Source organism: Athalia rosae, chromosome 2 (genome assembly GCF_917208135.1).
Source record: "Athalia rosae chromosome 2, iyAthRosa1.1, whole genome shotgun sequence".
Lineage (NCBI taxonomy): Eukaryota > Metazoa > Arthropoda > Insecta > Hymenoptera > Athaliidae > Athalia > Athalia rosae.
In genome coordinates, this window is record NC_064027.1 from 7,216,278 (window position 1) to 7,227,184 (window position 10,907).

At 42.4% G+C, this 10,907-nt stretch overlaps 1 protein-coding gene across 2 annotated transcripts; it reads right to left on the bottom strand.

Moving 5' to 3' along the window:
* Nucleotides 1–3,937: 3,937 nt before the first annotated feature.
* Nucleotides 3,938–9,163, bottom strand: LOC105684590. Of its 2 annotated transcripts, XM_048649664.1 has the most exons (5): nucleotides 7,458–9,163; nucleotides 7,140–7,340; nucleotides 5,628–5,773; nucleotides 4,649–4,808; nucleotides 3,938–4,584 (listed from the first exon to the last, which is right to left on the bottom strand). In XM_048649664.1, the coding sequence occupies exons 2-5, from the start codon at nucleotides 7,178–7,180 to the stop codon at nucleotides 4,185–4,187; spliced, it is 747 nt and encodes a 248-aa protein (XP_048505621.1). In that variant the 5' UTR covers nucleotides 7,181–7,340; nucleotides 7,458–9,163; the 3' UTR covers nucleotides 3,938–4,184. The 2 variants fall into 2 exon arrangements, with proteins under 2 accessions (XP_048505621.1, XP_012253475.1); XM_012398052.3 differs by lacking the exons at nucleotides 7,140–7,340; nucleotides 7,458–9,163 and having other exon boundaries at nucleotides 5,628–6,215.
* Between the last annotated feature and the right edge of the window lie 1,744 nt (nucleotides 9,164–10,907).

Consider the following 10,907-nt stretch of genomic DNA (forward strand, 5'->3'; position numbering starts at 1 on the left):
CCCGCTGTCTCGCTCTTCCCTTTATATCTCCGAACAACCTTGGTACATAACACCTGGCCAGTCCCAAGGTTGACTGTTAGATTTTCGGTGTACGTTTTGTGTCGCAAATTACACCTGCAGTGCAGAGAATAACGTCCGGTAACCCGGGGTAACCCCAACTTCCAGGTGGAAAATTGGGTGTAAAGATATATACCGAGCTGGAGATAGAATTTGTTTCCTTGCGAGAAAATAACAGGTGTTGCAAAACAACCGACCGACGGTATATCGAGCACAAATAATCAGCGCAATTCCGGCAAGAAAAACGTCGAAAGTAGTAAAAGCCCCGACTCATTAGACCCCCGCAGCTGGTATAATGAAAGCTCTTGCACAGAAGGCGAAATGATCATGAAGAAGTATATGAAGTGAGAATCGCGGTTCCGTCGGACGGCACATTTCGAGCCAGTCGTGTCTATTGCTTTAATAAATTTCACTTGGTTTTTCGCCGTTTCGTCTACTTTCATCGAGCGATTTTTCTGCATTTCGATCATAATTTCGCATTTTCCCTCTTCGACGATAAACACTCGCGGAGATGTCGCCGTCATTTACAATTCATCGGTTTATTTCTTCGCCTCATTTTGTCCACAATCTTATCGTTTGTATCATCCCTCCGGTTCGAGCTCACCAGGTTTATAAGACTAAATTATTTACGGCGTGAAGCGACGTAGCTGAACGGGATTTCCCAAGATAATCATTTTACTTTTGTACACAATTTCTTTACCAGGCTCAATTTTATCTCGTATGGTAATATTCCGAGGCCATTCGTCAAATTTTGGTACGTAGAAAGATAAAACCGTTCACCGCTGCGAATCGATCGTCTCATTTTTTCGCATTAATGGAAGACAACAGGTAGCAATCCAAATCTTCATAATTCCTATAAGGCCTCTCTGTACGTGGTATTGTGACTCCTAATCAATCTCTAACAAGTTGCAGCCCCGAATCGTGCCCAAGCCAAAGTAAGAAGCCTTACTACCTTCCTACTCGAGCCAAACTAACTCTAGGGACGGTGTCATAATCCCAAAGTACGTTTTCGGAATAAATTATCGCACAAATTAGATTTCCTTTCCGGACCAGTGATTTTATGAACCAACTATTGGCAGCTGACTCCGTTGTTCAAGTTCAATTACAACAATTGTTGTTTCTGAACGGTCATTCCGCAAAAGGTTGTTAATTGTCGCTTTATGTGGATTATGCGAAAATTTAGTAGCTCTTACCCCAAAAGATTAGAACCGCTGAAATGTCCGGAAGGTTTTTTATCTTTTTTATCTCTCCATTCCTATAAAAAATGAAAAAAAAACGAGTCACGGAACAATTCCGCTGATTATTCTTGGAGGTTCGAGAAAAAGAATCGCACGAAATGCTAATGACAATAAGCGAGTATTCGGGAATCCCATGTAATCCATTTTTGACCGAGGGAATTCGTAAATGTAAAATAGCTGACACATGCGTGTACAGAGCGATAAGTTTTTCAGTCATCACGTGCGTTGGCATAATGTATACATACGTGTATAATTTTTTTGTCCATTGTGTTCGTGATGTATGTACGTACGTGATTAATTTAACGTTGACAATTAAGATAAACGTATGCAGTTGAGAATTTCCGACGATAATCTGTCTTTGTAGTTTAACATCGACTGAATGCAACTTTGAAACTATGTAACGTCGACTATAGTATAGTTAAGTTATGCCAATTGGCATCCGTGGTATTTGTCGATACATGACATGCGGCGAACGGCTCTAGTTGTAAATAAGCTTCGGTTTGTTGGGATATTATGCCTCGACGCGTACCGTCATGCCCAGTAATTTAGGAAACTAGTCACAGCTTCTTGAATTCCGGTTGATGGATTACACCTAAATATAATGCATCAAAATGCAGCCGCTGCTGCTATTTTATTCTCTACAATAACGAAGAAAACGCAAACGAAATATGGAGAGTTTCAGTTGAAATTTTGAAGGACTACGTGTAAACGATGAGTAAACGATTCAGCAAAAAATGAAAATGGAAATTTATGACATAACTGAACATTGCGATGCGGCGCGCGTGTGCAATGCCAGTCTACGTAGAATGAGGGTTCAAGAGTAAATTACAAATTCCCATGCATACGTACATGCGAGGTAAGGATTTGCAAAGTGCACCATCGTCGCGTGGTTTTAACGTGATTAAAAATTAAAAACGTCAACATAGCTGATTATGTTTCTTGGACGGTGAAATTAAGTTTTTAAATATTCTCTTTTGATGTAAATGTACCTTTTCAAAGTCGGGTCCCAACAAGCCTGAGAGAGGAGCAGAAATTTATGCGACTTGAGAGCTTCCTTTTTCTTTCTTCTTAATTATTTATTTTATTTTATTCTTTTATCGCCTTTTCACCTGCACGCGTCACTGCTCTCTTGGAGGCTCCAGTTGGAAATTGGATCGCGCCAAGCCTAGAAACGATTTCCGTAAAAACGTAATTACAGTTTCCGGTTGGACACCGTTCGTTCACTTTTCTGACTACTAGGTCGTAGGCCCTACGTTACGCCAATCGCGAAAATCGCACGGATCACAGATGCCCTGGGGCAACGATCTCTATTTATTTCCAATCAACTCACTAAAAGGCGATATGAGTGAGTTCGTCTCACTAATCTGTTAAATGTTAGTTCGAAGCGCTGTGACCTATCACCGATTCCTGATTGGTAGCGAACGACTGAGCTTCTAAATGAAGGGACATTTTGTCTAAGGTCAATTTTTCACGGTCTTGAGAACGCTAGTTTTCGCCGAAGTCACTAGAATCAATGAGCCAGTTACAAGTGAAATTCGCTGGTTCAGGAATTTCAACAGTCAAAAGAGTGAAGCAGGAACCCTGCAACAAAGTTCCAACCATGAGAGGTATAGATAATATTAATATTGCTATCTGTACATCTAGAATGGGGCCAACAAATGTAGACATCCCTTTCACAATTTCTGCAGGGCACCGGTGCATACAGCTATTTTGTATACTGCAGAGCAGAACTCTGTAGCGAAAGTTTCGTACTCTGGTCATTGTGGTGCACCCGCTCATCCCAACGGTACGGACCGTTCCATTCATTAGTTGGTATACGTTCGTATTGCGAATGTGACTGCTTTCTTGAAAATGTGAAGCTGTCAAATGGGACCATCCCACCGCACATGAACGATAAGAGAGAGATTTGATCGTTTGGCTATCGTAATGTCGACATTTTTGTCATACCGTAAAGATTTATCTTAAGAAATTGACTCATCGAAGTCAGCAAATTTGCAACTATAGAATATTTTACAACGGACAATAAAAAAAAAAAAATAGAATGAGTGAAAAAGAGTTGGGAATTCTCTTACTCGAAATCATTCATCGTCGTTACCACACGTAGGTTCGAATGTACCCGCGTGAGATCATTTTCTTCTTTATCTACCACCCGCCCTACTGTACCATCCAACGATACAAAGAGAATGCGTTTGATCTACAATAGGCAATTCATTACCGAGCGGGTTACAACAAATGAACATCTTTGAAACTAATAGTGAATTTTTTATACGGATCGTTGGAGTTGGATTGGAATAAGATCATTTGAAAAAATTATCGTCAGTTATATATTCAAAAATATACATTTCCAGACGGAATGCTCTTGTCCTCGAAATCGCATCCCATGATTTGCCTTTTTCTTAGATATTATGTACATGCATAATTAAACAACATACCGTATCGCTTAACTTTAACTTGGCACCAGAATTTCCCCTCACAACACGTGAGATTCCAAGCTTGTGCTCATTCCAGTTGCTTCCAGATACTGTCGTTTGATGTGACGGGACAGCATAGACCGCCAAACAGTATCGTCTAAACCAGACAATAATTGCTTGTAGAAAAATCGTAACAAAACGTGAACAACTGACCACCTAGGTCGAAACAAATCGGGATAATGAGAAAAATATATTTACATCAAGAGTCGAGCTTGAATGGCCATCTGACGTCGTACAACTAACGCGACATAACATGATTTAATATAATTACGGATCATCTCCGTGAGTTTTCAAAACTATAAAATTGTTCATTATATTTTTGAGGTGCATGGTTCTGCTTCATCTCTCTCAGAGAGATACATTATGGGGTTGAAAAAAAAATATTTTCATCAACATGAGTATAAAATACTCAATTATATCACTTTGATTCGGAGGCGTAAAGCGCGGACGCTATTATCTGTTGCATCTGTATTCTGACATCAAGTTTTTTGACGTCAGGTACTTGCTTCATCATTGGTAACAGAGAAAGAAGAAACATCCTGTCGTAATCTTCTTCGTGGATCATTGGTTGACTATGGGGAGACAACATGTCGTGGACATCGTTGTCGAATGAGTTGAGAGGTGCTTCGCAAATCTGGTTTGAATATCGCCCCCGCATGTTCGACTCGTGTAAGTTCATCGCAACGTTGTTATAATTTCTCGAAGTGCTCGGTTGTATTGGTGGAAAATCGTATTCTTCGATAACAGGGTTATCCATTTCGCTGTCGCTGTCTTGATGCTGGGGTGAACTTTTAGTGATCTGTACCGAGTCTCTGAAACTAATAAGCAAAGCTATGGGAAAAGTATCAGAAAATTTAAATGATCGTTGGATAGTTTAGTTACTTTTTATTTTCGACGGTGGGAAGGAGGAAGTATAATTGATCGAAGTAAATATATTTCTTTCTTTTTCGCGCCGCTGGACCCGATTTTTGCGAACGTTGTAACTTAAGTTCCTTCATGAAATAATCTCTGATGTTTCTCCATTTCCCCCGTAAATTTTTTTCTGAAACAAAATAGGATCGGATTGATGCGTTACCCGCGGTCTGGTTCAAATATTCATTGGAATTAATGAATCATCGATACAATTCTCCGCTGAGAATTCCAATTTCAAATCTCCGTTACGTTTCCGCGACTGTTCAAAACCAATTTATTCCATCATTGAGCACGGTCTGTGTACGGGATGCGCGTGCGCGAGAAATATCTGTCCATGCCCCTCTTCAACGACCAACTATACCACAGAACGCAAGGGAATTCGAGTCGAAGCAGTCGAGGCAATTGGAATGATTTTTCTGCGAACTTCGCTACCACTTGCAGCTTCAACCCGCAAACCGTGTCCGCACACCTAGAATCCTGTAGCGTTGTAGAGTCCGTATGGATTTCTGGAGGCAAATTGAAAAAAAAAAGGAGGAGGTCGATGTGCGAATTTAGGGTCGAAAGAGCGGGCGTGTGCGAGAGGTGGGCTCGTATGATTTCCACGGATTCAAGAACGGCGAATTATTGAGTAACCGTTTAGCTGTACAATCGTTGCGTGTGCAGCGCGGAAGCTGCGGTTGATCCACGAATCCACAGACTTCGCTTGGCTAACGAAAGAGAGATATCATTTTGATAAATTTTGATTTCATGTACTCCACGAAGATAACTCGCGATTCAGGGACTTCTAGAATTCATGAATAATGTTCATTGATCCGCTAAAATTTGAAACATCTAATTAAATTATGATAATGATTGTACTTCTGTTCGTTGAAATGAATCGAATCGCGTCAATAATATTATTGTACATTCAAAGCTGTGATCGATGAGTTGTTTAAGAAACATGCCCTACCTTCGGCGTTTCTCTCTTCGTTGTTCAAGTTGTTCCAATTGGTCACCATCACCCGGCACATTTCCTCCCAAGCGTCCATCTTAGCATTCCTGTCGTTATATTCCTCGCAGTTGACATCGTAAATCGCCGGTCGCTTCTGTATCTCACTGATAAATTTCTCCGTGTCAAACATTTGTTTCTTATTATTATAAGCATACAACGACGGCCTAGGAACCAAGGATATCAATCGCTCAAAACTCATAACTGATTAAACTTCTGAACCAAAGTCATTCTATAGCCCAAGTGAAACCTATCGCGAGACAATACCAATGAATGAAAACGCAGAGTGGAAGAACAAAAAACGCTCGATTTGTGCTGCGGACAAAATTCCACCAACACCGCCTGCGTTTTTTTTTTAATTCAGTCAGGTTTTCCTATGCGGGCGTACACCGTTCTATAAATTGGCTGTGTATAATTGGTTTATTAAGAAAAACGCAACGCGGACCAAGGTTTGAATACTCTGCGGCTCTCCGTGCACGAATGCGGACTGCGGACGGCGGCCAAACCGCCGTACCTCAGCCCGGGGCGCGTGTTCAGCGTTGCGAGTCGTGACGCGGCGGAACTTACGCAGCAACGTTGCCATATTTTGCGCCGGCCGCAAGCGACGCCTTTTATTCCGCAACTCGAAGATGGTACACCAGCCCGTTCCACTCGACGTCCGTTACGCATCCGTTCTACTGGCTATCTGGAATAGGAGAGCCGAGAGCGCCGCTTCTGATTCCTTCGTGAATTACCAGCGGATCCGTCCGGAATTTCCCCCAGGTTTTTATACCTGCCAACGGCCAGGGTCGACGGTCCACTCGTTCCGTCTTGCGATTAAGCTGCTTGAGATATTCTCCCAACAGAATATCGAACTATCAGACGATCAGAGGGACGAATGTCGTGAGCGACTCGGCGGATATGAATGAGGATACATCATGGATTGAATGTTACAGTTTGATGGAGTTGTTCCGCATAGAAGAACCGGAGGTCAAGGTCGCGTGCTTATTATAGCCGCATCGCGAGTCTACCTTGGATAGGTAAAACAGGGGGTAATATAATAAAGGGTGTAGAAGACTGAGGCTCCGTACCTGAATGTCGGGTCGAAATGCTATAATGGAAGCCCTCGTAGAAGCCCTATAAGGACGGTAGATCGAAAACTCTGAGGGTGTACCAAAAAACATGTCCTTCATTCTTATTCAGCTAGAAAGTAGATGAGATATTATGAGAGCCGCGTGATCGGGAGTAAGAGTCAGTAAAACTGAGTCCCGATAAGCTCAAGCTCTACAAACGATTGCTTTCAAGTTACAGAGCTTCAAGGGTGAATCTCTATGCTTATCGGCGTTTTTTCGCAGCAAATTCAATGCTCTACAAATAGTCATTATTCGCAAAAAAAAAATTGTGTTGGAACCAAAAAAAAAAAAATGAAACACCCAAGTATACCATTCCATCTTTACATATTCATCGTGTCTTCGGAGGTGAATTATGTTGTACCTGGCGTGTCTCTTTGATTTGTCGCACCGAGGTGTGTCCATCGTATTTCCCGAACACCCCTAGTATACTCTCTCTAGCGTTCTCTGCGTTTCTTTCCATGCGCGGGGGATTGGATGCTGCGAAGATGAGAATTGAGAACCTTTTGCGTCCGTGAGCAGCTCCCAAAATCGACAGGGTCGGCCGTTCGGTTCATTCTACAAACTGGTGTAAGCTGAAAGAGCATGCGTTAGTATTATACAAAGTGATCGCTGCCGCTGCTCAAACGGCAGGGGAAATACGTACGATATGTATACGTGTATAATATACTATACGCTCTACCTGCGACACTGTGGTACTATATAGTGCGGGGCAAGCCGATATTTGCCAGCTGCATTCCTGAAGGGAGATATTCTACCCGCGATAAGTTGCGTACGGGTGGAAGCGGCACACACAAACCGACTCCAAATTCATATAGGTATATTAATGCGGTATACATGGAGTACCAACGACGGCTCAGGAACAGCTGTGCGCGATTCGCACCCAAGTCGGAGTGTTCGACCGGAAGCTCAGACCGCGCATTACTTTATCGTACGTCTGTCCATATTACGGGGCCAATTTTGACCGGTTAACGACTCATACCTGTCACTTTCCTCGGACCAGTGTAAGTTACCCAACGGGTGTCGCGAATAATTCGCTATCGCCGTATCCGATGATTTTTAACATTGGACGTCATTCCAAGATGGAACCGAGGGATCTTCGCAATTGTTGAGATGAACGACATGTTCCTCGATCTATAGCTCTCGCAATCTCTCAGCAGTATGCAACAAAACAAAGACCACTTTCTCTTACGCTGTGCTCAATCTTATCGAGCGCAATTGCGCTGATGTTTAATTGTAATTGACATGTTATAAGGAGAGGAAAGAGTCGAAGGAAGGAAGGCTGTGCATTAATTATGATATGGGACCGGTCGTAGTCCGTCTGGAGTGTCTGTGAGGCGGTACCATACATCAGCAACGCACAAACACGTATGGGTAATAATCACTCTAGATTACGGTTGCAGACCACCCGCTCGTCTGCATGGCATTTATTTCAGGGTCATTATGTATGCTCGGCGTTAATGAATGGAAAAAACCAAAGCAGCGATGGAGTTCATATTAAAATCTAGCAAAAAATATCAAATCTACGTTTCACCATCATCTTTCAACCCTTGACAAATTTTTTTTCGCACAAGTTTTTTCACACACGCGATCTGTTTTACCGACACGGCAGGTGCGCATTAAACCGTTCGGCATCCGCTAGAAAAAGGGTAGAGACGTACGCACGTACGTACGTACAAACGATTAGCTTGTAGCGGTCAATGACCTACAAGGGTTGTTGTTCCATAGACCGAGCTATACAACTTTTGCCGATACTGTCGCTGTGGACTGTCATCATTTTTATGATGAGCAATAGTATAAATAATAATTCCGAACGTCCCATGAAGGCGCAAGAGCAGGGCATCAGCTCACGTTCTCGATCGTATCGAATTGCTGCGCAAAGACTCACAAACTGACGCCGAGAATATAAAGTGATGGTCAACGAGTCTGCTGCCTGTCTAGATTGTCGTATGATGAACATATGCATAGACACACCGATACTTTGGATTTCTATAGCCGCATTAGTGATGAATTCCTAGACAATTTACCTGAAAATACACATTGTTTTCCGGAGGTAACAGAGCAGAAGTTTCTTTTTTTTTTAGTCCCGCAAGTTAATCCGAGCGTATCGCTTCCTGGTTGCAATGATGATCCTGAATTCGTGTACAACTGTATCAAGGAATCGTTCACAGTGCATGCCTCCGGTTGCTTCGCAGATATATTTTTCAAATATTCCAACGTCGTGTAAGCTATGAATTCATCGGCATCTGCACCTCAAAATTTAATCGCAAATTAAGAGAGCTGAGACAATTGGGTTCAGCAGCTCGCAGTTTAAGATGATTACTGAAACGAATCATGAGATGATCATACTTTTTTTACTGGCCACCCCTGCGACGATTGTTACACAGACGTCAGTGGTGCATGCAGGCGTATTCTTATGCCTCTGACAATGGTCATCTTCAATGGAATATTTGTTCTCATATAATAACCGAAGTTCCTCAAGTCGCGAGTTGTATCGCATTTCTCAGCTGAGGCGTCGGCCTACTACTTCCTGACCTAATAAAACGCACGCTGATGGGAAGAACTCCGGATTAAGGCGACAAGGAGAATAGGAGGGAGAGGGATAATATGGTGTGCAGTAATACGCGTGTGCACGACGGTGGCGTGAGCGATTCTGCGCCTCTATTGATCTCGCTACTGAGGTTGAGGTCCCTCTCGGTCCGGCTCGACTGGGACCCACATGAGCTTCAAATTGCAAGCATGGGCGGATCCCATTCTTCACTTTCTCTCTCTTCGGGCCCCTCGACGCTCTTCGAATTCCAAACGGATGCTGGTTCCGTGCAGCGGTTATTCAATTCGCGGATTTCGTTCTATTAAACTGTATAAATAAATGATTAACGCGTGAGTTGGAAGTCGTCCCCGATGACCCCCTGAAAATTCTAAAAATGTAGACCAAACTGAGGATGAATTTTTCCATCGTAGATTCGAAGTAATGACATTTCCTGTTTCATATACCTCGTCCGGTAGAACAAGTATCTGTGCCTTTTTTTCTCTTTCAGTTTTATTTCAATTTAACAGCTCTACATTTATTACCCTGGCCACTTCGGAAGGCGTCGTGATTTCATCGAATTTCCGGGAGTTCTTCGCACGCAGCTTCGCCACGCGAGAATTTTATTCACGCTATGTGGCGAAAATGGGCCGGACATAAAATAAGAGTGATTATAATGTACGGAATGAGATTTTCTCTAGACACTCCTATTTTCTTTGTACTTCTATAAAAGGTATAGGTCGGCTACATTCGCGGTAATTGGATTTGACGACATTCGAATTTCGGATTCTATCAAGAAACTCATAATTTACATTACGTACAGCAACACGTAAATCGATACCCGTTAGTTATAACGTAATATGGAAATATTCAACATTTTATGGCAGTAAAATGCATCGACGGGATGTTATTGTAATACAAGGGGCAATCAAATAAATCAAACCCGTATTTGTCATTTTTGTTGCAATTTTCTTCATGCATGGTTAAAAATTGAATTACGCTGTACACTGGAATAGCCAATGGTGCGACTCCTCGCTTTTGCGGGCAACCGCGTCACCCGATACCTATTCGCCTCTCATCGCGACGTTCGAATGAGTTTTTGTTCCTTTTATTTTTGATCAATCCGGATAGTGTGGAACTTATTGCGAAGCGTGAGTCAAGTTATAAATCTGAAGCTATGGCTGATCACAAGGAACCACCTTTGTAATCTAATAGAGTGCTCGTACACCTTGACGACATCTGCAGTATAGGTTCGCTGTAATCGGCAGATATGTCGTAGCGATCGAGTTGACCATTTTTCCTTGTTAATTAATTAAACTGATTATATGGAAGTGATTACCATCAATCGCCCTCAAAAGATGAAATAGTACTTGATATAAAAAGAAGACTCTTAATTCAGAATCCTGATGGCATATTGTTTTCTAATTGCCTGTGAATCTCCGAAGGGGATGGCGTGATCACGGCAAAACGGTACGAGCCAATTTCAAGATGAAAACCTTTTAATTAGTCGCTGGTGAACACGGGATTTTTTTCAACCAATAGAAAAGACTCTCGTATTGCGCGATGCGTATTGTGCGCGGTACATCATCGGCATGGCGGGGATGA